This window comes from Caenorhabditis briggsae (genome assembly GCF_000004555.2).
Source record: "Caenorhabditis briggsae complete genome, chrIV, whole genome shotgun sequence".
NCBI classification, from domain to species: Eukaryota; Metazoa; Nematoda; class Chromadorea; order Rhabditida; family Rhabditidae; genus Caenorhabditis; species Caenorhabditis briggsae.
Window position 1 is genome coordinate 1,518,296 of NC_013487.2, and position 27,800 is coordinate 1,546,095.

General features: G+C 35.9%; 4 protein-coding genes and 7 non-coding genes across 11 annotated transcripts; 5 read left to right on the top strand and 6 right to left on the bottom strand.

The window, feature by feature from the left end:
- Nucleotides 1-1,323: 1,323 nt before the first annotated feature.
- Nucleotides 1,324-1,724, bottom strand: CBG13806 (the record flags this gene model as incomplete). Its single annotated transcript, XM_045244836.1, has 2 exons — nt 1,324-1,397; nt 1,556-1,724. 2 exons carry the CDS (start codon nt 1,722-1,724, stop codon nt 1,324-1,326), a joined length of 243 nt encoding a protein of 80 aa, XP_045095261.1.
- Nucleotides 1,725-4,090: 2,366 nt separating this feature from the next.
- On the top strand, nt 4,091-8,828 carry CBG13807 (the record flags this gene model as incomplete). The annotated part of the gene is made up of 8 exons (XM_045244837.1): nt 4,091-4,123; nt 4,168-4,267; nt 4,324-4,484; nt 5,153-5,300; nt 5,520-5,575; nt 5,619-5,711; nt 6,191-6,692; nt 8,677-8,828. 8 exons carry the CDS (start codon nt 4,091-4,093, stop codon nt 8,826-8,828), a joined length of 1,245 nt encoding a protein of 414 aa, XP_045095262.1.
- Nucleotides 8,829-14,655: 5,827 nt separating this feature from the next.
- Nucleotides 14,656-15,376, bottom strand: CBG13809 (the record flags this gene model as incomplete). The annotated part of the gene is made up of 2 exons (XM_002632505.1): nt 14,656-14,883; nt 15,269-15,376. The coding sequence occupies 2 exons, from the start codon at nt 15,374-15,376 to the stop codon at nt 14,656-14,658; spliced, it is 336 nt and encodes a 111-aa protein (XP_002632551.1).
- Nucleotides 15,377-15,784: 408 nt separating this feature from the next.
- Nucleotides 15,785-15,857, bottom strand: CBG28531. Its single transcript has one exon. It is a non-coding gene (tRNA).
- Nucleotides 15,858-21,114: 5,257 nt separating this feature from the next.
- Nucleotides 21,115-21,187, bottom strand: CBG29048. Its single transcript has one exon. It is a non-coding gene (tRNA).
- Nucleotides 21,188-21,305: 118 nt separating this feature from the next.
- CBG28957 lies at nt 21,306-21,377 on the top strand. Its single transcript has one exon. It is a non-coding gene (tRNA).
- A 762-nt stretch (nt 21,378-22,139) lies between these two features.
- Nucleotides 22,140-22,211, bottom strand: CBG29089. Its single transcript has one exon. It is a non-coding gene (tRNA).
- A 2,867-nt stretch (nt 22,212-25,078) lies between these two features.
- Nucleotides 25,079-25,150, top strand: CBG28866. The gene has a single exon. It is a non-coding gene (tRNA).
- A 990-nt stretch (nt 25,151-26,140) lies between these two features.
- On the top strand, nt 26,141-26,212 carry CBG28621. Its single transcript has one exon. It is a non-coding gene (tRNA).
- A 632-nt stretch (nt 26,213-26,844) lies between these two features.
- CBG13811 lies at nt 26,845-27,697 on the bottom strand (the record flags this gene model as incomplete). Its single annotated transcript, XM_002632506.1, has 3 exons — nt 26,845-26,957; nt 27,350-27,538; nt 27,619-27,697. The coding sequence occupies 3 exons, from the start codon at nt 27,695-27,697 to the stop codon at nt 26,845-26,847; spliced, it is 381 nt and encodes a 126-aa protein (XP_002632552.1).
- CBG28668 lies at nt 27,210-27,281 on the top strand. Its single transcript has one exon. It is a non-coding gene (tRNA).
- Nucleotides 27,698-27,800: the final 103 nt, after the last annotated feature.

The window sequence follows — 27,800 nt, forward strand, 5'->3', positions numbered from 1 at the left end:
CTAAAAATTTCTGATCCTCAACTTGCGTCAATGGCCTGAGAACCTGGAAAAACTGGCACCTGATTGGTGGGAAAATGGTTAAAGATTATCAGTAGACTACAAACTATGAAAATTAGGTATTTCTAGGTCATGACCTAGAAAATTTCCAACTCAAACTCGATTGGATTTTTAGGTAATGACCCAGATATTGGGTTCTACAGTATTCGTCAATGATATATACAACAATTTGTTTAAGAGTCAATTTTGGGTCATTTTGACCATTTTCAGAAGTCTGAAGCTCAGCGGTCATGTTTCCGATTGATGTGAAAATTTTAGAGGGTGTAAAATAGGTCTACATTGAAAACTTTGCATTTACAGAATTTAAAGAAAATTCCTAGTTTTTCAGCTATTTGCCGATTTCTGAAAGATCCCCTTTTCTTTCGACAGATAGCTGAAAAACTAGGAATTTCCAAAAAAATTATGAAAATACATGATTTTCAATGTAGTTCTGTTCTACGAATACTCGAAAATTTCCAAAGTGATTGGAAATGGACAAAAATCAACTGATAAATCCCCGTTTTCGTATTTCTTATTAAACGGTACAGGATGGTTTCATATTAAAAAAACTATTTCTAAATTTCAACAATTGAAAACTTTTTGCATATAAATAAAACGCTAGAGGCGTCCGTCTGTCAACTTTTGAAAAACTTGAAAAATACATATAGATTTACGTGACCCTTTTAGAAAAAGTGAGACACCTAGCGACGAACCATTTTAAAAAAATAGATTGAATCGCGCCGAAGGCGCACCAGCTTGCTGCTTAACAATACTTCATTAGGCACATCAAATCAAATCACTCCTCCTTTTCATTAAATGTTTATCATAAAGTCAGCTATATTTTATCAGTTGACAGATTTTTGATATCTCTCATAAGAAGTTATATAATGGAGCTGAAAGTTGAGTGTTTGGGTGGACTGCTTTAATGCCATCGGAGGGGGCTATGCCACCGTAGCTGGTAGCGGCGCGGAATCTCCAGCGTGAGGTTCACAAGTTCAACTCCTCGAAAGTCGAATAGAAACGGAATCTCGCAATTTTTTTCATATTCCCCCTCCTTGAATGTTACCAAAACAAATCGATTTCAATCAATTGGGGATTTGCAATCTGTGCTAATGTAAACACACTTTTTGAAACACAAAATTTTTTTATTAACAAATCTTCATTACACAGATTAAATCAAATCACTCCTCCTTATCAACATGATATTGCTCATAGAACATGAACCACTTGTCGTCTTCCTTCTTCCAAATGTGCATGACGTCGCCACGAAGGATCACTCCGCTTCCATCAACTTTCTCGAGCTCCATCTTTGCCTCGACCACAATCCAATCCCCGCCTCCGCTGTACTTCTCGTTGGAGCGCTGGAAAGTCATTTTTATGAGATTTTCTGGAAGTTTAAAACATTTTTAGAGGCTTACCTTGAAATAGTAGGGTCCAGTGAAGTCGTACCAGGTTTTGAAGAGATTGGTGAGGGCTGGAATGTCTAGAGGTTCGAATGTTTGATCCGAAATTTGCTCACCTTCCTTCCCAAAAGTCGAAGTGGTATCCTTTTGGACGATGACTCCCTGTGGATGCATGAAGCTCATTGATCCATCAGCATCGGCTGCTTCAGTGGTACGATTGAAGCCAGCGAAGACTGGAGCCAGAATTTTCTGAAGGTCCGAAGGATCTTGGGAGTCTTGGGACATCATGGTAAGCCAAAGTTGTAGCTAGAAGTTCTGGTAAAGGAACAATTTTACACTAAGAAACGCTGGGGGAATGAAAAATGACAAATATAGAAACAAAAATCTAATTTCCTTTTATACATCCTTGGGTTCCCAGGGACCTGCGTATCGTGGGATACTGACCGGATCAGGTGATATAACCCTACATCATACAACCTGACAGTGGGAGTCTAGACCAGGAACAAAGTGATTTCATGATTTTCTAGACAAGTCAAAAATCTGAAATAAAGTTTAAATTCGGAACATTGAAGGTAAGCAGGAACTGTCTAGTTTGAACTAAATTATCACCGTTCCTGTGGGAGGTATCAAAAATTGGTCAACTGATAAAATAATGATAATGTTATGATAAATATTTTATCAGTTGACAGATTGTTGATATCTCTTCTAGGAACCGAGATAATTGAGCTTAATGTAAAATCGGAAAACTTTGAGCTCAATTATCTCGGTTGCTGTGAAAGATATCAAACGAGTTGTCAACTAATAAACTGTTTATCATAACAACATCAATATTTTATTAGTGAACAGATTTTTGTTATCTCTGATAGTAACTGAGATAATTGAACCCGAAGTTGGCGGTTTGGGTGGCTTCTAACACAGGTTTTAGGGTAAGCAAAACTTGGTTTTAGAGTAAGCAAAACTGTCTAGATTGAACTAAATTATCACGGTTCCTGTGGGAGGTATCAAAAACTTGTCAACTGATAAAATAACCAGTCGATTTCCGCCGCCTGTCGGCGGCTACAATCTCCTGGCTTCACACGCAACGTTCAAATCTTGAAAAAATGTAGTTTTAGTAAATTGCGAAATACTATTCACTTTCGTAAACTTGACTGACAGTCTGTTGGCGCCCTTTCGGGACTAAACTTCTTTGTTCCAGCTTGCAAAGCCCTTAATTATTGAAAATGATAGTTTTGTTTAAGAGACAGCAAAAAGTTTGGAGATCAGTTTGGGGAACAAAATCGCGTCGTGGTTTTGCGACAGTCATTTTCGCGCCCGCTTTGCTCATCCGGTAGCGACGTTGTACTCCCCTGATCGTGTGCTCATGAGTTCAACTCCTTCTGGGGCTTCCTCAGGAAAAATATCTAGAAAGCTTTTTATATATTGTCTTCGTTAAGCTATGAAACTGTGGTAAAGAAATATAATTTAAAAAATTATAATCGAAATTTTTAAGCCGAGGGTTTAGAAATTTTGAAAGTGTGAAATTTTGAAATTTTGAATTCCGAAAATCTCCGAATTTCCAAATTGCTAAATTTGTGCATTTTTTAGAGTTCATAAAAACTTCAAGTTCATAAATTCGGAAAGAATAAAAATTCAAAAAGTCTCATATTCTTAAAAGTCGAGAACTGGTAATTTCTGAATACTTCAAATCTTAATTTGAAAAATGGCAAGTTCAGTGAATCAGAATCTCCACAATTCGATTTTTTAGATGTTCGACAATTCGGAAATTGAACTCGGAAATCGTTCAATACAATAAGTATTTCAGGAAACGTGCTTGTTTTTTCTTCTTTTTTTTCGGAAAAACCGAAACTCGAAATATCTGAAACTTGAAGATTTTAAAAAAGGAATTAAGAGAGGCTCAAATTCCAAAATTCCTGATTTTGAAACTTTTTAATATCAACGTTTCTGAAATTTCAAAATTCAGATATTCAGAAATCTGAAGTTCGAAAATAAATTAAGATCTCTAAAATACGGAAATTTGATAACCCCGGAAATTCATGACACAGAAGTACAGAATAGTAAAAATTCTAACTCGGAAAATCGAAATTTCAAGTTTACAATTTCAGAAATTGAAAATTTTTCGATCTTGTAATATAGCTTTAGCGCTTTGCGCCCTTCATACCGAGACTCCCAACCTTAAACTTAATATGTTTCGTTATTTGACCTTTCTTCATTTAAGTTTCAAGGCATTCGGACAAATTAAGCTAAAATCTGCTTTCGACTTTATATTTAAGGGCGGTGGAGATGGCGCATACAATATCGCTTTTTCCTCCCCTCTCGCCCTTGCCCTCTCTTCCCAGGGGAGAAGTACCACCACCCTTTTTTTCACTGTGATGAAATCAAGGAACGTCTCCAGAAGGCTTCAAAATCAACATTTCGAAAAACGGAAAGTGGGGGCAAAATCTCGCTGCTATTTCGGATTATGGTATCTAATCACCAGGGAGCAGATAAAAAGATTTGGCTGAAATTTAGAAAAAAACAAAGTTTTAAACCTAATAACCTTTTTTGCGTAGTAGATCAAAAACTATTCATCGAACTTCTAGTAGATCAAATTTTCAATTTTCTTCAGAAACATCAAATTTATCGATTTCTTTCACATTTTCCCTTCGTTTGGTATGTATCCATTTTCAGACAAAAAACGGATTACGGTATGTACAAATTGTAATTTTTGAAATTAATTTAGAATTTTCAGCATCAAGAATACCAACAAAATGTGTATTACGACGAGTTTCCCAGCTCCAGATCGCTGGATAGTCGGTGGAGTGATTCCGGAGAAAGTCAAGAATCGATCGGTGGGTTTATAGGAAATTTTGAATTCCCGCCATTCCAAAAAATTCAAAAATTCCAGCGTCTTCAAGCTCATCTACAGCTCCATTTCGTCCGACCTTTTCAGCTCGGATTATTGAAAAAACGGTGAAAAAGAAAATTTTGAATTTGGGATTATGTTTGATTTGTGAAGTTGATGCGACTGGAATTAATTATGGTGTTAAAACGTGTGAAGGGTGTAAGGTGAGAATGTTTGGAGGTAATTCAAAGTTTAGAAATCAAACTGTCAATTTTGAGCTCAATTATCTCGATTCCTCTGAAAGATATCAAAAATTGTCAATCGATGAAATTTTTATCATAATATCACCAAAATTTTATCAGTTGACAAATTTTTGCTATCTCTCATAGGATCCAAGATAATTGAGCTCAAAGTTGACTATATGGATGGGCTTCTATTGGAGGAAATACGGTAAGCATAATACTGTCAGTTTTCAAATTTGTCAATTTCTTGAAAATCCCGCGAAATCTTAAAATTTTGAAATTCCTCTTAGAAGTTTATGACATTAAACATACATTTCCAGTTTCAAGAACATCTGAAAACGGGCAGAAATGTTTGCTTTTAGTTGTTCAACTGTCTTCCCAGCATTATCTCAATTCTTGTAAACGATATCAAAAAATGGTCAACTAGTGAAATGTTGGAAATTTTAAGGCAAAAATTTTATCAGTCGACAAATTTTCGATATCTCTCACAGAAATTGAGACTATTGAGCTTGAAAATTTCAACTTGAAATGTATGGCAAAAACTTAATGAAACTGAAAGAAAACGTTCGGCTCATTTTAAGATGTTTTTGAAACTGGAAGTTTATTAACATTGCTTGTTTAAAAAATTCTAAATCAATTTTGAATTCCAGAAATTCTTCCATCGCAACCATCCGAATAGTCTTAAATTGAGATGCAAAAAGAGGAGCAAAACGAAATGTTCAATTAATCCAACAAATCGAACTGAATGTCAGGCATGCAGATTTCAAAAGTGTTTAGATTATGGGATGACTATGGATAGTAAGTTTTTTGAGAAAATTCGAAAAAATGGGGTTGATTTTGAAATTTCACAAAAATTGGATTTGCATTTTGAGCCAGAAAAATGGGTTTTCTAAATCCAACGTTTTCTAAAACTATCGAAATTGGATTTTCAACGTAAAAACTGGAATTCCCGGATTCTGGAAGTTCCCATTTTGGCGGGAATTCAAAATTGGAAACTTCTAATTCATTGATTTTCAGAGCCCGTCGATGATGTTCTCAAGATGACCAGAGAACAGAAGATTCTTTTTATGAAGGTAAGACACTTTTTTCTAAAAAAACATATTTACTATTTTACAGTTAGCCCATTGGATTATCGAAGTTCATATGAGGGAATGTGTGCTCACTGAAACAGGTTTAGAGAAATTTGGGGAGTCAGAAATGATAAAAATTGTGAGTTGTTTTCAAACTCTTTTATCTCAGTTCCTATAAAAGATATCAAAAATCAGTAAATTGATAAAATATTTATAACATTATCAATAACATTTTATTAATTGACCACTTTTTGATATCATTCACATGAACCGAGATAATTAAGCTCAAAGTTAAAAACATTTAATAGAAGCCCATCCAAACTGTCAACTTTGAGCTCAATTATCTCAGTTTTCATGAAAGATATCAAAATTTTGTTAACTAATAAAATATTGATGACATTATGGTAAACAATTTATCAGTTAACAAATTTTTGATATCTCTCATAAGAACCGAGATAATTGAGCTCAAAGGTTAACGATTTTTGAATTTTCTAAATTATTTTTCGGTTTCCAATGTTTCGTAAAAGAACAAACATAACCTTTGCTTCATTCAATTCTTCTCAATGAGTTTAACTGATTAAAAAAACCTTAAAAATAATTAAATTCAAAAATTTCCAGGCGCACGACATGCATCCTGTCGATAGACGTTTTGATGCTTGGACCATAATAATTCCAGAAATGAATCGAGAAATTTCAAGTATAATTTCATTTGTACGAGACACACGACTACTGGAAGACTGTCAAAATCCCCCAGAAGTTCTAAAAACGACAATGTTCCAAGCCTTCTGTCTCCGTGTAGCTCGTGGATTGTCTCCAAAAGGATGGATGTTTTCGGATGGACGAACTCTCGATTCTGAATGTTTGGAACTAATTTTTGGAGACGATTTGACAAGAGACTTGGTGAAATTATCGAATTTGATCAAGTTGAATTTTGTGACTGACGAAGATTTGGGGATGATGATTGCACAGGTGGTTGTTCATCCGAGGAATGGATTCAAGGATTTGGAATTTCATTATGAAAATGTTTTTAATGCTTTTCGAGTGAAGATGAGGAAACGGGAGCATGAGAAAGCGATGATGACAGCGATTAGTGAAATTTTGGAGCATTTGGAGAAGATTGGTAAGTTGTTATGTTTTTCAAAATCCCTGAAAATTCAGTTCTGAGATAATCATGTAAACATTATAATAGAGGAGCTCTTAAATTTCAACTTTGAGTCTATATATCTCGGTTCCTATGAAAGAAATCAAAAAAAGGGTCAATTGATAAAATGTTTATCACAATATCACCTACATTTCATCAGTTTATCAATTTTTAATATCTCTTATAGTAACCGAGATAATTGAGCTGAAAGTGCACGTGTTTGATCCATTGGGAGCCCAACCCAAACTGTCAACTCTGAGCTCAATTATCTCGGTTCCTGTGAGAGATATCAAAAATGGGTCAACTGATAAAATGTTTATAGTACTATCACCTACATTTTATCTGTTTACGACTTTTTGATGTTTTGTATACTATGCCAGATAATTAAGCTCAAAGTAGGTGGGCTTCTTTTATAGAATTTACGGGAGTTTTTCTTAAAATCAGATTTTATATTTTTGGTTTGTTTGAAAATTACAGACTATGCTGATTCCTAAAAACTCACAGTGAATTCTGAATTCCAAAAAAAAATTCCAGACAAAATATTCAAAGCAACCACTTGTCGGTGGATGCGTGATCAGCTAGCCGACGAAGATCTGCCACAACTTTTCCGGGAAATTTTTGTAATTCCAAAATCACCTATGGATAGTGATTATTCAAGTTTTCAGCAAGAAAACATTGATCCAAATGCGAATCCAGTTGATGCAGATCTAGAGAAATTGAAATTATAAATTACTTTTACTTTTAATTACTTTTAGTTAATTAACTTATTTTTGTATTTTTTTTTTGTGGATATTAATAAATGAATTATGATTTTTATTACAAAAAAATCATGTTTCAATAGGACATAATTGCCCGCGGTATGTCCGGGGTATCAGGTTCCTGTGATAAAATAGAAGAAAATCAACAAGAAATGTAACAAAATCGGTTTGTTATGAACAAGTTAGAAAGAAACAACAAATAAAAGCTTAGAATTCAAGCAAACTCACTTGAAATCCTTAAAAGAGTCTCTCAAAAACTACGAGCCAAATCCAAGCTCGCAATCCCTCAAAAACTAAATTTAAACTGTGCGCGCGCCGAGCGGGATAGCGGAGTGTCGTTGCGTGGTTAGAGGGAACCTTTAGAAGGAGTTCGAGGGTAGATGCACCAGGCAATTACATTAGAAAACCAGAGTCTTAATTTCAGGATTGATTCCAACCGATGGACTTTATTTTCAAAAACACCGTACATCCTCTAATATGAGCCCACCCGAACCATCAACTTTGAGCTCAATTATTTCGGTTTTTGTAGAAGATATAAAAAAGTAACTAACTAATAAATTGTTCATCATATTATCACCTATATTTTATCAGTTGACACATTTTTGATATCTCTTACAGGAATGGAGATATTTGAGTTCAAAGTTGACGTTTTTGATGGGCTTTTGTTAGAGGATCTACAGTAATTTATATTCGGAGCCATAATTTTTTCAGTATACATAATGCAATATTCTAATCCTTCATAAATTTGACATGAAAGGAAAAAAGGGACAGGTGGTAAGGGGGTAACGGGACGCAGAAGAGATGTTCCAGGTGCACAACAGAAGGTCCCAGAATATCATCTGCTCAATTTTGCCAAGACCAGGATTGGTGTAATTTTGTTTCGCAGCTGCGACCGCGTAGTTCAGCTGGTAACAATGCGGGCCTACAATATTTTGACCGTAAGTTCAACTCCTAGAGGGTCATAGGCTCTTAAAAGTCTCGTTTTTCAAAGTTTCAATTGTCCACTTACCAATAAATCGACAGTATTTTCCTTGTTTCCTTTCAAAAATGATTACCAGTTAGAACAGTAATTTTAATATTTAGTCTCATGAAACAGTACCTTCCTCCAATTTTCCAATATTACGTAGCACATGGGTTAATCCTCATTTCAATTGGAAGGAAAGTGATGGGGGCAGGTGGTCTCGAAAAGACTGGGGATGTTCCAGGTGCACAACAGAAGGCTCAAGCATATCATCTGCTCATTTTGGGTCCGAAAAGGAACATGAGGCTTGGAAGACGGAAGGATTTGTTAATGAGTGTGGGTAATAAGATAATGAGCGTAAAACAGTATTCGAGAAGGTTTGTGGATAATTTTTGAAATTCTGGAACAAAAAAAGTGAACACTCTAACAGAAGCCCATCCGATACCTGCACTAATAATTTTCTCGCTGTTTTTTTTTGGAGTTACGCTGAGTATGCATTTTTTTCGTGATGGTGTACATTTATTGATTTAGGAATAATTATTGCACTAATAAAAGAAAACCCAAACCATCATCTTCAAGCTCAGTTATCTCAAAAAAATGATATCAAAAATCGATCAACCTACAAAATATTTATCATTTTATCAGAAACATTTTACCAATTGACGAATTGTTGATATCTCTCACAGGAACCGAGATAATTGAGCCCAAAATTGACGGATTGGGTTTGGCTTCGATTAGAGCGTATACGATATGTTGTTTTAAACCACATTTTTGAAACACATTTTATTGTTAGTCCCTCCTATGGATCTCTCCAATGGATATGTTTCCTGGAATTTTTCTCACCGACTATGAATTCCGATTTTCCCAAAACATTCCTTTTTAAAGTGTATGGGAATCCAGGTGTACGCAATGAAAGTCTCGATGAAAAAAGGGGAAAAGAGGAAATCCTTCTGTTTCAAATTTGCCGCAAAAGGGGGAGGAAATGAGAGGGCAGCTGGTGCGAAAGATGCCAGTCCTTGTATTATATTTAACAACAAAAAAAACCAGAAATGAGCTTTTGAGAAAAACATTGCAACTTTTTAGGTATTATATTTTGCTCCTTGTCATTTTTTGCAATAAATCGCAAAAACCTATTGTTCATTGAAGTATATGAGAAAAAAGAAAAACCGTGATTTTTTTTGAATTCCAAAATGTTTAGAATCCTACAGTAAAAAGCTAATTATTGAAAATTCGACTATTTCAAGTTTAGTGAACAAAGTACAGAGCAAACTGTAACTGGGTACTGTAATTATAGAAAATAATATTTTCCGTACTAACTATTAGCAAAAACTACGGTGTAGTTTATAGAAGTCTACATTTTGAAACTGAAAATTTTGAAGTTACTATTTTCAGCTGTTTTTTTTACCAAATCAAAAATTTCACAATTTCATCAGGTCCCCAATTTACTTCAGTTCCCCATCGTTCATATTCTCGCCTGTTCCATTCAAAATCTCCGTTCATCTGGAGTGTCCCCAACATCATCTGCCCACAGCTTCTGCTTCTGGCGTCGAACCATATGTGAAGAGAAGCAGGAGCAGCTGGAGAAAAGGGGGAATCTAATTGGAGAACGAATAGAAGAAGAGTTTGGAAAATTAAGGAAAAGGAGAAATTCGCTTCGAAGATTTGTGAAGCGTACTTGAAAGACTTGGAGAAAACCCTGTAATAGAACGGCTCCCACATTGTCAAGTTAGAGCTAATTTATCTTGGCTCATATCAAAGATACCAAAAAGTGATCAACTGATAAAATGCCTGCGATATTATGATAAACAATATATCCGTGGACACTTTTTTGATATCTTTGACAGGAACCAAGATAAATTGGCTCAAAGATAATGGTTTAGAGGTCCTTCTATTACTGTTTTTACGGTATGTCTAAAACTGTTTTCTGTACACAGCCCTGCTAAAATGCATCCTTGGAAATAAAAAATTTGCAAAAAACCAGAAATGTCCGATTGAGAATTAAAACCTTAAAAACTCCAAAATTGAGATTTTAAAACATTTTTTAAATTTGAAAATTAACTTTTTCTAAAAATTGGCGATTCAAATGTTTCCCCTGTTCCACAATGTTTACATTTTTTGAAGCCAACAATTGTCTCGATCGGTCTGTCTTTAATGGCACTACAATTGAATTTCTTTAATAATGAGAAAACCAAAAATATGCGTTATCTGGAATTGTAATTACTCTCTATATAAAATTCTCCTCTAAAATCGAAGCTTTGAAACATATTTTTTAAAAGAAACAGAAAATTCCATACCTACATGTTCAAAGTTTTTGAATTCCAGGCAAAACTGAAAATTCTTTAAATAATGGAAAGTTTCAGTTTTATGGAACGTCCAGAAAGTCCAAGATCTTCTAGAATCTGAGAAAAGCCCATTTTTCGCATTTTTCGAGGTTTTCCATGGGGGGACCCTTCTATTACGTTGTACGGTATCCAGTCATTTTTCAATCCTTATTTTTTCGCTGAATTTTCAAAAATCGACGATTCAATTGTTTCTGTTCCAAAAAGTTTATTTTTTTTTATTCTAAAAATGTTCAGAATTATGTTTTTTGTTATCGGGTTTTTCAGGGAGTCGGCAAAAAAGGAAAAAAAAACTCCGCGAGAACTCGGAGAGTGTTCCAATCTGTCTGAAACTTTGGGGAAAACTGAAGAAAACTATAAAAAACATTTTGCCAAAATTTGGGGTCAAAATATCGACTTTGAAAATTTGGCTGGAATTTCAGACAAATTTTGAAAATTGATATTTTGACCCCAAACTTTGGTAAAATGTTTCCTATAGTTTTCTCCAGTTTTCCCCAAAGTTTCAGCCAGATTGGAACACTCTCCGAGTTTTCGCGGAGTTTTTTTTTCATTTTTTGCCGACTCTCTGAATAACCCCATTAGAGAGATTTATATCGAATTTCATTTATTGAAAAACTTTCAAAAAAAACTTCAAAATATTCGGCTTCACACTTCTTATATATTTTCAGAAGTGCTTTTTTCAAATGTTAGTTTTAGTCATCAATTTTCGAAACAAACATTTTCGAGTCTTTGAAAAAGCGGTTTTTAGCTGACTGTTAAAAAATTCCTGGAAAATTCCTGAATTCTCCAAAACCCTTTCCAATTTCACACCCCCATATTCCAGCTGGTGTGTCCTGAAATTAGCTGTTGCTGCTGCTTCTAAAAATCCACACCTGTTCTTCTCATCCACCTGTTTTTTTTTTCGATTCGCTTCCTAGAAGAAGTATCTCCATTTTCCAATTTTCTCCCCCTCCCACCACCTGACAACATCCTAAAAATAAGAATTGCCTCCCACCTCACGGATCTCTCCAGGTGTCTCCATAGGGCCTAACACCTGTGTGTCAATAGTTACATGATTTTCTCTGGCCCCAGGTGTGTTTGTGTGTGTGCATCAGGAAAATAAGGAAGCCATGAAGAAGAATAATAAGATGAAGATGAGATAGACCGCCCTGCTAGATGGGACAGGTGGCGGATCCTTTGCCACGTGCCGAAGACATTCCGAAAAGAGCGGGAAAACGTGCGGTGTGCAGATGGTAAGCTTTGGTCAAATGTATGCATAGAGCCAGGTGTTTAGCCATTTTTCTGTTTTTAAGAAAACAGAAATCTCAAAGTTTTAAGGTTTTTGGCTTCTCAATATATTAAAAAGTTAGATAAAAACTATATGAACCAGATGAAACAGGAAATTTCTCAAAATTTTCAAACTATTGTTCCTAAAAATTCGAGGAGAGTTATAAAAATTCTATTTTGTAAAATTAGAAATATTTCTTCAAAAATGGCAGTATATGGCATTTCTTAATTGTAAGGAAAACATAAATTTTTAAAATTTAGAACATATTTCCTTCACTTCAACACATTATAAATAGGTAAAAGCTATATAAAGCAGATGGAACGGTGAATCCCTTAAAGCTTTACGAAAAATTGTTTCAAAATTTCCAGTAGATTCAGTTATTCCAAATCTTTTACAATTTTAGACTTGTTTATTTCTCAAAACGGTAGTATTCCAGGCACGTTTTCAATCTTCAAGAGAACAGAAATCTCAAAATCTATAGCTTGCTAGGATTATAATACATCATAAAAATAAGTTAAAACTATGCAAGCCAGATGAAACTAGAAATTTCTTGGATTTTTTTAAACATTTCTCTTGAAAGCTTGAGGAGAGTTACAAAACAATGCTCAACTTATTTTCTTTTCAAAAGGACAGCATGCCAGTTGTTTAGTTATTTTTTAGGAAAACATAAATTCCAAAAAATAAAGCTTGCTTGATATGCGTTGAACCTAATACAACATGAAAACATATTAAGACTATCAAAACCAGATGAAACGGCGAAAGGAATTTTTCATATTTTTAAATTATATCAAAGTTTACCATTTTCTGCGATTTTCAACTATTTTTTTCAAACTGGCAGTATAGTCTGAAAATGTACATCTTGCTCGGTATATTTCGTATACATGAAAATAAATAAAAACTATTCAAACCAGATGAAACGGGAAACATTAAATTTTTCGAACCATTTTTCTCAAAAGTTTCAGTAAACTCAATTTATATCTTGTACAATTTTCAAGTCAGGTGTTTGGCATTTGGTTGAAAAAAAAATCTGAAAATGAGTTGTTAGATCCGATTCATTATAAAGTGAGATGTAAACTACATATATGAAGCAGATGAAACAGGAAATCGTTTCGTTTTTTTTTGAAATTTTTTGTTTCAAAAGCTCTTTGACGACATCAATTTGGTACCTTTAAAATGACGGTCCCTTTTTTTTATACATGCTCAAAAATGAGTTAATTCAGTGCTACCTTTAGGATTGACAATTTGGGAACAACTCCAATGGAATACCGTAGAATCTGTAATAGAACGCCACCCAAGCCGTCAACTTTGAGCTCAATTGTTTCAATTTCTGTGAAAGATATCAACAATATGTCGACTGGTGAAATGTGCCTCATTTTATCGCCAATATACAGTTGACAAACGTTTGATGTCTCTTATAGGTACCGAGATAATTGAGCTCAAATGGCAAGTATTGGGGTGGCCTTCTATTAGAGGTAATACGGTAAAATGGCTATTCTTGGGAGTTCAGATTCCTTGACAAAAAGTTTCATTACTAATCTAAAAGATTGGATTAAATCACTGACAATATTGTGAATTATTGAATATTGTGAATTACTGAATTAGTGAATATTGTGAATTACCTATTGTTTTTAATAAATTGGTGAAAAAGACAAAAAATAAAAAAAAAGGAAAATAAATTGATTTTTTGAATTTTCGAAAAATCTTGGAAGTCCAGTAAAATTGACAAACTTGATATCTCTTGTAGGAATCGAGAAAAATAAACTCAAAGAGTTGGGTGGTCCTCTATTAGAGCATGACAAGATCAAACCATTATGAAGTGATGTAAACTATATGAATCAGATGAAACAGTAAAATTGTTTTAACATTTCAGGACATTTCAGAGTTTCTATCAGCTTTAACATTTTTAGAATCACTTTGAAAATTTTGCAGCATGTGAAACAGATCTAGGTTGAACACTTTGCATTCATGAAATTTTCTCGAAGTTCCTAGTTTTTCAGCTATTTGCCGATTTCTGAAAGACACCAGTTGTTTTGCGTTTTCAATATAAAAACTGGTCACATCTTATTGTCCAGTACTGTATGAATAGTGTATTCTTTTTTAACCCATTATTTCAAGAACTAATGTCAAAACATGACGTTACCATAGACATCCCCCTTTTAAAACGAGGCTACATACATATCCATCATCCTAATCTCTTTCCAAATTGCGTAACTTTTGGCATACTGTCTGACTTGCGCAACTTAGTGCTTCAACCAGATATCTGATACTTTTTGAAGGTCAATCTTGTAGACAACTGTTTAAACAAGGTCCTAAAAATTGAAGACTGTTATGAGCCGGTTGATGGTTTTAGACGAATTACAATCAAAGTGTTGTCAATAGAGCAAATTTGAATTTCAGGTTTTTTGAGATATTCTTCAAGGGACCAAAGGCAGGCGTATGAAATTTACAAAGATTTATTTCTACATTTTCAGTGGCTGGAAAGAAAAGAAGTTGTTACCCGCAAAAGTTTACAAAAAATTCAAAGGGGGGAGATTACATGGAGAATAACAGGCTATATAGTCTCCTAATGAGAGTGGACCTCATGATCCAGATGGTCCAACAAGCAGATGGTGTGGTCCTAGACAGATGACGTGGAATTCTGAGATTCTGGAGACTCGGGCCGCGACGACGCCGGGCTCACCGAGGCAGATGTCGAGAAGAGGTGCTCGAAGCCGGCGGGCAGTGAGTTCTCTTTTCCGGATAGCTGGGCCTGGAGCTCACGGATATGGGCGATGGTGGCCATGACGAGATCGTACTGGTCGGCTCCTTCTTCAGCGGCGACTAGTTGGCGGAGACGGTTTGTGACCTGGAAAATTGGATGGGTTAGAAAGAAGAAACTTTGCTTTGAGCTAGGATAAGTTAATAGTAAGCTAGTTAGCTAATTCGAGCTAGCTAAAGCCATTCCAACTAGAATAACCTGTTAGACATTGTCATGTTCGTACCTAGTTTTTTAGTCTTTGCTTTCACTAAATCACAAAAATAATTCTATATTCTCAAAGCTCGTTTTTTGAGCTTTTGAATGATGCTTAGCTTGCTTTATAGAATTACCTACAACTCAAGTTAGGGACTTTCAAACTTCGGACTAATTATGAAAGCGCTAAGTTAACGTTTGAGACATTTCAGATGTTTTCCGAATCTAAAATAGAACTCAACAACTTCTAACCTAACATTTAAAATATAGTAATTCTCACCTTCTCCTTTTCCCTTCTCTCCGCTGACGTGGATTTCCGGATCTTCCTCGACTTTGGCGATACATGAGAAATAGCGTCACGTGGTGGGCGAGCACTGGAGTTCTTCATTTTTAGAGAAAGAATAGACGACTGACAATGATGTCTGACTGAATGAAGGAGGTCCTCAGGGGGAAACCGAGGGGCGGTGTCTATCCAGCTGCGTTCTGCCAAGCCACGCCCCCTCTTCTCTTTATGCACAGGTGCGCGCCGGCTGGTCGGGGGTGAGAGACGGATGGGGGTAGATAACAGAGGGTGGGAGAGGAGAGAGGGATGCCGATGTCATGAGGTCCTCGACAAATACAGATGTGGTGCGTCGGAATTTGCCCTTTGTTTGAAGTGAGTAAAAGAATACTCCCCGCTGTTCTTTACATTAATCCGACTATTGGTCCCTGGGAAAGAAACTAAAAAATAACTAACCTTTGGTTAATGAGTTTAGCATTGTCTGAAAGCCAAAAGTGAAAAAAAAACAAAAAAAATTGACTTCGGGCGGGATCGAACCGCCGGCCTTCTGTGTGTTAGACAGATGTGATAACCACTACACCACGAGATCGCCGGGAGCGGGAAGGAAGATGAACACATATGGAAATTACCGACCAATTTTGAAGAAGGAAAAAAGTATAGAATTAAAAACAGGAAAAATTGATTTCAAGGAAATTTCGGAAAGCCGGGAATTTGAGCATATTCTTTTTCGTAATTAGCCAATAGAACTGAACTCGGAAAATAGATAAATACCCAGAATAATGTGTTCAGATCAATCATGAGACCTTTTTTCAGAAAAAAACGGTTTCAGGATTTTCATAAATTTTCGAAATTTCTAGAAATATGCTTTAGTACAAATCAGTGAGAATGGTGAAAAAAACTAAAGAAGAAAAACCTGATAGTCGGTTAGGGATACCGTAAACACTCTAATATAAGGCCAACCAGGCCGCCAACTTTGAGCTCATATATCTCATTTCCTGTAAAAGATATCAAAACGTTGTTAACTGATAAAATATTTTTGAAAGTATGAAAAACATTTTATCAGTCTATCTCTTTTTGATATCTTTTACAGGAACGGAGATATATGGGTTCGAAGTTGACGTTTGGGTAGCCCTCTATTATATTGTTATTTCAGCTTTTTAGAACCTAGAAACAAAGTGTTATACTTTTCCTCGTTTTTTGAACATTAAACAATTTCGCACCTGAAATTTCAGTTATTGCGATTTTTAATTTTCCGTTGTTTCATGTTTCAATTAAAGTAAATGGCAACTTTATTCAATAATCGTTCAACTTTTGCTTACCCTAAAACCTGTGTTAGAAGCCACTCAGACCGCCAACTTTGAGATTAAATATCTTGGTTCCTGTGACAGATATCAAAAAGGTGTCAACTGATAAAATATTTTCCAAAATATGATAAATATTTTATCAGTTGACTACTTTTTTATACCTTTGACAGAAAATGGGAAAACTCTACTTGAAGTTAAAGGTGGGGGGACATGAAAAAAATAATGTTCTCGAAATTCCGTTCAAAGATGCCCCTCGAAGAGTTGAACTTGTGAGGGCGATGATTGAGGGTGCGGCGCCGCTACCGACTGAGCTACGCGTGCAAAGAGAAAGCCGCTGCCCGATTGCATACATAAAGGCGAAAACGACAGCTGTACGCAGAGTGACATTAAGCGTTGTACACCGTAGAATGCATACTCTAGCTACAAAAAAAACTACGAAAAATCTCCTGTCCCTCCACCTTTAAGGTCCCTTTAGAGCCGCCAATAGACCGCCATTGACCCGTCGTACCAAAATGTCGGAGATTTTTGGTTTTCAGAACTTTCAAAATCTTTAGAAACAGAATTTATTTGTTTCTGAAACTATCAAAACATTCTTAACTGAAATTTTTTAATATTAATTACAGCAATTTTTTTGAAAAAATTTCAACTGTTTCATGTTCCAATTAAAGCTAGTGGCTACTTAAAGATTGAATTTTTTAGCGCCATTAGAACCTAATCCCTCTAGAATTCCCACACTATTTATTTTTTCCCTTAATTTGCACCTGACACCATCAACGGCACCCCTTTCGTGCTAATCGCCATGTAAGACGGAAAGACAGATGTATCTTTTTCCGCCGTTTCACAGCTTCTTCTTCTTCAGCTCCAGATGAGAAGAAGAAGGGTTCAACTTCTTCTTCTTTTGGGAACAGCTGCTCCGTTGCTCCTCTGGGCTCTATCTGTGAGCCAACTGGCTCACAGCTTGCGCAAGATGAGCAGCAGACGGATGGGACTAGTATGAAATTTGCGCGGGGACCCTTGAAAATGGAAAATGGAAAAGAAAAAGGAGGGCTTATTTGAAATAAAATATGGGGGTTTTGAGGGAACGCAAAATTGCCAGAGGCTAAGGCAAATGGAACGTTTTGGGAAGAAAGAGAAGGAGTGAAATGCAAACATGGGGTTCCCAAATTTTTTCTAGAGTCCTAATGGAAACTTCGAGGAGTAGGGTCAAAATTGGAAGGTCTCGTAGAGTTCAAATTTTTTCTGTTTCATCTACTCACTATTATCTTGAACTTATCTTACAGAAATCATTAAGAGCGCAAATCCAGTCAATTTTTTTCAGAAATTCATCTATTTGAAGTTAGATCAAGCTGATTAATTGTCAAATAACAAAGAATATTAAAAATCCAATATTGATTCATATTCAGATTTGTCAAAACCAAACGAATCCAATTACTTATTTTTTCGAAATGTGAATATTACAAAACTATGAAACGGTATTATTTATGAAGAATGTCTAAAGTCTAATAGAAGTCCACCCAAACTTTCAACTTTGGGCTCAATTATCTTGGTTCTTGTAAAAGATATGGAAAAATGGTCAACGAATAAAATCTTTAACAGATTATCAGTAACATTTTATCAGTTGAAAACTTTTTTTATATATAAAGGAACCGAGATAATTGAGCTCAAAGTTTTTTTTTTTAAAGAATTCCAAAATAGTTTCAATATCAAGTTCTGTGCAAATGTGAATATTACAATATCCTAAAGCCGTAAAATTTTTGAAGCAGAATTTATATATTATTTCTTTGAGACCTACAGTATGTATTTAAACGTGGTGTTGTACAGTGTAGTGCATCAACGACCATGTAGCTCAGCTGGTAGCGACGCGACAGCTCTAATTTTTCAGAATCAAGTTTAATTCCCTTAGGATATTTTTTTTCATTTTTAATATTTTTCAATATTTCAAAAAATTCATTTGAAAAATCATTAAATTTGATTTCAATGATTTCGTTATATTTATTCTTATCCCAAAAATTAAAAAAAAACCTTTACACAAGATTTTGACTTTTTCAAGTTTGAGATATACCGTAAACATTCTAATAAAAGGCCACAGAACCCGTCAACTTTGAGCACTTCTGTATCTCGGTTCCTGTAATAGATTTCCATAAGTGGCCAACTGATAATATATTTTTGATATTATGATAAATATTTTGTCAGTTGACAACTTTTCTTTTCAGTATCTGTTACAGTTACCGAGATGTACAAAATTACGGTAGGTCAACTTCTATTACAGGTTTTACGGTAGGTGGGAGAACTGGAAAACCAAAATTAGATTTCTGTTTCATAGTATTGGTAAATTAATTTCAAAATTCTAATAAACAGTTCGGGAAAGAGTCGAAGCGGGACTATATTTAAATATGTAAACAATTTCAGGTTCATTGAAAATTTCCAGTCACTATTCCCTTCCAAAAATATTCCTTTCCTAATTTCCGAATTCAAAAAAATATGTATTTGAACATGTTGAGTACACATGTCTTCTTCTTCTTCTTGCCATCCGAATTGAATTTTTCGAAAAAGCTGCAACTAGTTTTCTGTCATATGGTCAACATACGTGTGTGTGTCCCTTTTGAATCAGAATACCATGTGTTTTTGGGAAAAATGACAACAGACGTACATACGGCCAACGAAGTCTTTTACATATGTACCGTAGATGCAGCTGTTGTTAACACAACACATGGACACCGGCAGGGAATATCGAAAAAAAATCTTTGAAATGGGGATAATTGGATGGGATACCGTAACTTTGAGCCTATTTATCTCACTTCCTGTCTAAAATATAAAAAAGTGGTCATTATTAAATTGTTCCCCATATAATCAAAAACATTCTATCAGTTGACCCATTTTTGATATCTTTCACAAAAATCGATCAGAATGAAAGATGACTAAGAGGGTTCCCTTCTATTGCAAGTTTTTCGGTAAATGAGTGTTTCACAGTTTTAACTGTTTTTTTCCCATTTTCGAAGTCTAGTTTTGAAATTTTGAAAGTTTTGAAAATTTTCAATGTTTCAAAAACTTACCAAAATTTCTAAAATTTCTAAATTCCTTGATTTATGTTAGTTCAAATATTACTAATCCAGAAACTTTTCAGAAATATCAAATAACCGTAACACCGTATGTAATAGAAGCCCACCCAACTCGTCAACTTTGACTTCAATTATCTCCATTCTTGTGAAAGATACCAAAAAATGGTCGACTAATAAAATGTTTATCATAATATCAGGAATATTTATCAGTAAACAGATTTTTGATATCTCGCATAGGAATCCAGATAAATGAGCTCAAAGTTGACAGTCTGTGTGCCCTTCTATTACAGGTTTTACGGCAATTTAGAACTTCTCAATTTGAACAATTTCTTTAACATTTGAAGTTTAGAACAGGGAAAGCTGAAACAGACACCAACAATATAGAGTTAAGTTTCTAAACGTTCAAAAAAAGCAAATTCGGCAAAGCTATACAGTGATAATGAAACTGATTGCTAGAAGATAAATGATAAGACAATTTTAAAACTGAAAAAAAGTTTTTTTTTCAAATTTTTTAAAATAATTTAATTCACAATTCTCAATGTTTCAAAAACTTTCTTAAACTTCTCCAGTTTCAAGACTGTTTGATTGATTATTTATTTCCAGGTCAGATTTTTCAAATACAGAAACGTCACAGAAATCTCAAAAAACCGTAATACCTTATTTTACTCTAATAGAAGCTCACACAACTCGTCAACTTTGAGCTGAAACATCTCATTTCCTGTAAAAGATATCAAAAATCTGTCAACTGGTAAAATATTGGTGATATTATGATAAATAATTTATCAGCTGGCAAGTTTTTGATATCTGTCATAGGAACCAAGATAATTGAGCTCAAAGTGAACTTATAGGGTAGGCTGCTATTACAGGAAGTACGGTACGGTGTATTAATTCAAAAACCCCAACATGTCATAAAATCTTTAAGATTGGAAAGCAAGGAAAAAATTGTCAATCTCTAATTTTATATGTTTCAGGAACTTGTTATTATAAGTTTTTCATTTAAAGTTCTAATAACGTCCCACTATACATTTTGACCAGTAAATTCGATTTGATATTAATTCATAACGTTCGAGATAACGTTTAGCCATATTCGTTCATTGATGAACTATTTACTTGAAACCGGAAACGTTTTTTTTCATAAATTGCCAAGATTATCAATCCCTCACCACCAAAATATTTCAAACGTTCTCTATTTCTTTTAAACTTTCCTAAAAATACTCAAAAAACGCCTCTTCTCACCCATTTCGATAATCGTTCCAGATGGGTGAAACTGACACGTGTGTGCATTTTCGAATTCAAGAAAATGTGGTTCCCTCTCTCTCTCTCTCTATGAGAAGAAATAAATTGGTTCAAGCTGCCACACCTGTGGATTTGAAAGAAATACAGAATTTCTTATGTGCTACTAACAGAGAGCATCTGAACGCCATAAGGACCGCCAGATTGCCCATATGTGTTGTTCTTCACTAATGAAAAAGAAAAAAACGACTGATCTCGGGCGGGCTCGAACCACCGACCTTCTGTGTGTTAGACAGATGTGATAACCACTACACCACGAGACCACCGAAAACTATTGGTCGGCAATGCATACAAGAGAGGGGGGAAAGAGCGGTGGCGCGAGAGAAGCGCAGGGGCGACGACCACCGCCTTTATATTCGTGTTCTGTCGCACACACTTTCGGCCCACTTAGTATAGTGGTTAGTACTCCACGTTGTGGCCGTGGCGACGCTGGTTCGATTCCAGCAGTGGGCAACTCCTTTTTGCTTTTTTATCTAGCATTATTTTGCTGTTCTTTATGGTTTTTTATTCAATTGCACACTTTTGCAATTAGTCAGATGGTCCAGATGGTTGAACATAAGCCAGATATGATGCAAGTAATACAAAATTCTCCATTTCCCTGCCCAAATTCTCACACCTGTTTCCTAGAATTAACATTGTGACGCAAGTAAGGAATCCATGAAGATATGAACAGGTGGCTAGAGAGCACACAGGCGTCTGGTAGAAATATTTTTGACACTTTTATTGTGTTTGCCCTTTTTATTAGGGGTCACACTACTCATCCACTATCTCTCGACACCTACTAATGTTTATAACTGTCAGGTGGCAGGAGTAGAAACAATGGATTTATGATTTTATGATTTTATGGTCCCCCAACAGGTTCTGCCCCTTTCTGGAGACTTTTGTACACGTGTGCAAAGTTATTTGATATACCCAATAGGGGTTAGTTGCACAACAAACACCACTGTGACATCACACTGTCCAAATAATCCCATGATTACGGTAGATAGACCCAAACACTCAAATTTCAATCCCATTTCTCCACACCTAAGCCATAATTGCGCCCCTCTAATTGTGGCTTATAGACTTTGTTGCGTATCTTTGGCTATTCTTCTAGGAGGTTTTATAGTGCAATTAGTTGACCGAAGTTGTTGCATTTGAATAGGAGGGCCATCTGGAGGTCAAGAATACAAAAAGTGTTTAAAATCAAAGCAAAAAAAAAGAAAAAAAATATTCTGGAGGTATGGGGAATTGAACCCCAGCCCTCTCCCATGCTAAGGGAGCGCTCTACCACTGAGCTATACCCCCGCACGAGAAGAAGTGGCGCGGTGGGCAATTATAAGGCAGAGGGCTTTGAGACTTTGAAAGTGATAAGAAGTGAAAAAGAGGAAGTTTCTGAAGGTTCAGGTGGAGTTTGGCAAGCTCGCTCTAATGCTAAAAATCTCAAATTTGACTGTTTTTTGGGGTTAAGAAGGATTTTTCGCTATTTTTGGAGCGGAATAATAGGTTTTTAAGGGCAAGGAAGCGTTTGGAGATGGAAAAACGAGTTATACTTGTGTTTAAAGTACTGTTTCTGACTGTTCTCAGGTTAAATTTTAACATTTTTCAGACTAAATTTGTATTGCATTCCAACTTTCCCAAGTTTTCAACATTTTTTCTTCTTCTTCCTTTATTCTGAATTCAAATCTCAATCGTTAAAGAAACTTTTACGATTACCACCTGTTTCCATTTCCAAGGACAGGATCTTCATTCTCTCGATTTGCACTTCAGATAGGCACACAAAGACAGTCATAGGGACCCCCAAACACACCTAATTTATTAGGTCACCTCTTGATTTTTATCTAGTTCTCAGGACCAGAAGACAATAACAAAAATGGATCAGGTGAAAAGGGAGTAGACAAGATTTGTTTATCTTATCCAGGTCATTGTGTAATGTATACTTTGAAGAGTATTAATGTAAACTTTGTGTTAGATGTGCAGGTATTATAGATACAGTAATTAAATACTCTATACGCATCTCAAACATATGGTGGTACTCATCAGTCAGGTTAAAAGGCGAGGAAAAAGTGATGAAAAAGAGATAATTATCAGAGAATTTCGGTGAAATCTTCTTTGAAGTGTCAATCAACTTGGTTGGGTATACGTAATCTACAGTATGCGGCAATTTTCGGCAATGTTTGGAGTAAAAAAATAATGGGGTAAGTTTTAGAAATTCCAAAAAAAGTATGTATGACCGATCAATCCTATTGTTTTATCAGGTGTTATTGGGCGTTCAATACAATAATTTAGATAATTTTTAAAAATCAACTTTTTGAAACAGTGAAAAAATTTACCAAATTTATATATTAATTTTTGTTTGTGCTGTTTAAAATGTCACATTTTTGTTTAGCTAGCTTTGTACCGGAGCTCTAAGCTTACCGTATACCGTCTGAGGCCGCACCACTCTCATGCTTCCACTTTGACCTCATTTATCTCATTTTCTGTGAGAGACATCAAAACGTGGTCAATTGATAAAATGTTACTGATAATTTGATAAAAATTTTTTCAATTGATCTCTTTTTGACATCTATCACAGAAAGTTAGAAAACTCGGCTTGAAGTTAGGGTTTCTTTAGAGCCGCCAATAGGCCGTCACTGGCCAGTTGGAGCCAAACTTTGTGCTTGTTTGTCTTGGTTCCAGTTAAAGGGATCAAAAAGTTGTTCACTGATAAAATGTTATTGATAATGTGATAAATATTTTACTAGTTGACTACTTCTAGATAGCTATCATAGGAAACGAGAAAACTCGACTTGAAGTTAGGATCCTCATAGAGCCGCCAATAGGCCGTCACTGACCAGTCGGAACCAAACTTTAAGCTGAATTATCTGCGTTAGATATCAAAAAGTTGTCAAGAAACAAAATGCTACTGATAACGTGAAAAACATTTTATTTTTGGTTACTTTTTGATATCTTTCACGGGAGATGAGATAAATTGGCTTCGGTGTCTATGCATTCAAAAACACTCAAAAACTATGGAATTTTAGTTCTGATAATTTTGAAACCGCTTTTTTGCCGCCAAAATCCTATCCATTCTATTTTTCCATTTTCAAAGAAACTCCCGAAACATATCTATTAAATTTGCCGCCGTAGAAAGGCCGTTAAATCTAGATTGCAGGTGTGAATAAACGATTTGTTATTATACCGCCCATGAGACCCGACAACGCCACAAGAGAAACGGAAACATGTCGAATTTGCCGCCTTTCATTTTGGCAGGTGGCCCCCCGCTCGATTACCGCATTTCCCCATTGTTTATTAACGGCCCCCATTTTAGTGGTATCCCAGAGGGATGCAACATTTTCTTTGTTGGCGGCCGAAATTCTGGGGAGGAGGAGAAGCCGAAAAAGAGAGGAAACGGCAAATTGTTGCAACTGAATAATTAGTGTCGTGTCTATTATGTAAATGTGGAAATGAGGCAAACTGGGAGTCCGGGGATATTTCAAAGTGCGCTCAATTGAAATTTGTACAGCCCACTCGGAGCATCAACTTTGAGCTCAATTATCTCTGTTCCTGTGAAAGATAACACAAATCTGTCAATTAATAAAATGTTGGTGATATCATGATAAACAATTTATCAGTTGACAACTTTTTCATATCTATCAGAGAAATCGAGATAATTGAGCTTAAAATTGACAGGTTGGCTTGGCTTCTATTAGAGGAAATACTGGGGAGTTTAGAATTGTTAACACAGCGTTTCATTATTAATTTTTCAAATTTTATGAATCAGCTTTTTATCTTTTTACCACTAATTATTATGAAGTTATAAATTGGTGAAACTGAAAAAAAAAATCGAAAAATTGAATTTTCAAAACTTCTTAAAAATCCAGTTCAAATAGATTTTATTGCAGATGAAACACAAAATTCAGCCTAGTGTACATTGACTTTTGTCATAAGAGCATATATACTTTAAACAGAAGTTTTTGGGAGTTTCTGAAATCTTGAAACTCGAGCATATTTTAAAAAAGCGAAAAACCCTTTTAAACCCCAAAAATTGACCAGATTCGAGATTTTTTGCATTAGAGCGAGCTTGCCAAACTCCAACTGAACCTTCAGAACCTTCCTCTTCTTCGCTTCTTATCACTCTCAAAGTCTCAGAACCCTTTGTCTTTTAATTTCCCACCGCGCCGCTTCTCCTCGTGCGGGGTATAGCTCAGTGGTAGAGCGCTCCCTTAGCATGGGAGAGGGCTGGGGTTCAATTCCCCATACCTCCAGAATCTTTTTGCTTCTTCTTTGCTTAATTTTTCTTGGTTTAATTGGTCTCCATGACCAATATTTTGGTTGGTTACGATAAGCATCTCTCGGCATCACTTCTCCAAGCTTCTTGCGCAAGCCCTTTAATGGTTGTAAATGGGTCGGGAAAGATGAGAAGAGCTGGCGCAAGACGGACATAAATATTTTGGTTACCCCTGTCCCTTTAAAAGTAAAGATGAGTTGCGTAATGTTTTCATAGGGGGTGTTGCGTTTGTACGCGCTACCGTAAAAGGCGGCAAGTGGAACAAGAAAAAGCCTCGTTAGGTCATATAAACATAACACGTGAATAGATAGAACAAAAGGAACATTCCAAGCATATTCCATCCATAAACCCGTTTGTCCAGATTTCCACCTACCGTATTCCTTTACAGTCGTGTCGTCAGCCATCTGTCACGATTACCCTATTAGTTTCACCTTGAACCGGTGGTGGCGCCGAAAAAGAATCCAATGAAGACGAAAAAAATTACAAATACCGACAAACGGTAGGCATATAGAAAGCCGACAATCGAGTGTTCGGGTATATATATAATCCAATCAAAAAATTTCTCCAGTTTCAAGGTCTTCCTATATGAAGAACGTTTTTATTTCATGTTTGTGTGAAAGAGAGGCCGAAAGGGGGCAGAAAATTTGGGTCAGGAGTGATGGATATTAGTGACAACGCCTGCTTTTGTGGAAATGCCGATGAAAAGTAGCTTAGAATGAATGAAAAATTGCTCAAAGTGCCCAAAAAGAATACTAAAATAGTTGGGAAAGACAAATTCCACTCTAAAAGTAGCAAAAAAACTCTTCTAACCGCAAAAATTATCTAAATTTGAGATTTTTAGCATTAGAGCGAGCTTACCATACTCCACCCGAAGTTTTAGAAACTTCCTCTTTTTCACTTCTTATCACTTTCAAAGTCTCAAAGCCCTCTGCCTTATAATTGCCCACCGCGCCGCTTCTCCTCGTTCGGGGGTATAGCTCAGTGGTAGAGCGCTCCCTTAGCATGGGAGAGGGCTGGGGTTCAATTCCCCATACCTCCAGAACCTTTTTTTTCTTTTTGGTTATTTTTTTTGATTTGTTCTAAATGCTATTTTTGGTCTTCCCATGAATTTCTCATAAATTTCTCAAAACTTTTAAATACAAATTGTGGGGGGGGGGGGGGGGGGGGATTGACAAGTTGCGAATAGGAATAGGAAACCTGTTCAGCCGATAATTGTGATGTCTTCTACGCGTCAAGACGAAGATTAATGTCGTCGTTTCTTTTTCGATTCCTGAATTCTTAAGAAATGGAAAGAAAAAGAAAAAAGTTGCGCGGACCATTTGTCAGAGAGAACACTTGTCCAATCGACAACTGTCCCTTCACAGAATTTTGTAAACCATTGGACCGGAGGACCCAAGAGGCAGAAATAGTGACACCTGACACATACACTTTTTCTGTATTTGTCTCGATATGACCAATTGTATGTGGTCCTTTCACTCTGCGGGAGATTTTAGTGTTTGCAAACAAACATTCTCACACTCTTACTAACAAGTAGGTCAAACATAGAGTACTGTAGAAGAGAAGAAAAAATCTATTCATATATTTGGAAAAAGAACCCGTAACTAAATCAAAAAAAAATTAAAGGATCACAGAGGCTTGGTTTGAAGGAGGAGGAAAAAATAGATTAAAGGTTTATCGCTTCTTTTCCATTGATCTCTTTGCCTTTTTGGTGCTTGTAGCTGTCCGCCGGGCCATTGAAGACTTCACTGAAGTGGAGTATTGAGGTGGGAGGGAGTTGAGGGCTTCTGGAATAATAAATTGGTTAGAAAATTTACTTATTTTTTTATCTTTTAGAAGAAGGTTTAGGGATGAAATCCACAAGAAAAATGAGCCTAAAAGCTTTTTTTTGAAGCGAAACACAGCAAAAAAGGCGAAATTCTCAATGGAGCGTAATTGCACTACACTACCTAGCTTCTTTCTTTCTGGACGCATCGGTGGTCGCCGCGCCCTTGCCTTCCCTCGCTTCCTCACCGACTTCTACCTCGTCTCCCATGTGCGGGGGTATAGCTCAGTGGTAGAGCGCTCCCTTAGCATGGGAGAGGGCTGGGGTTCAATTCCCCATACCTCCAGAACCTTTTTTTTCTTTTTATATTTTTTTCTATGTGTAATGATTTTAAACGAAAGAATAAAGTCTTACCAATCGGAAGTGTTCCATTTTTCACTCTAGCTTGAACGGTAGCAACCAATTGGTCGATATAAGAGGCGGCACGAAGAACGACTTCAGCTGGATCGCAGTTTTTTGGGCTCACCGGGAGCATCTTTTCCAGCTTTTTAAGCTCCACACGTTCCTGGCCATTTAGTAACTGTTGGTTGGATGTGGAAGGGGCTGAAAAAATTTAGAATTTAGTTAAGAGATATAATTGAAAGAGCTAAAAAATAGCCTTAAAAGACGAACTAAATTCTTACCTTGAGCTTTTTTAACCGAGCACGAAGCGGCAGAAATATTCTGAATGCGTTTTGGTCCTAGTTTTGGTGATGGGGCCATTTTTAGTAGTCGGGTTTGGAGGAATTTGGAAAAGGATGAGACGTGGGGAGAAACTGAATACGAGAATGTATGGGAGGGGGTAGTAAGGAGGAGACACGAGCGG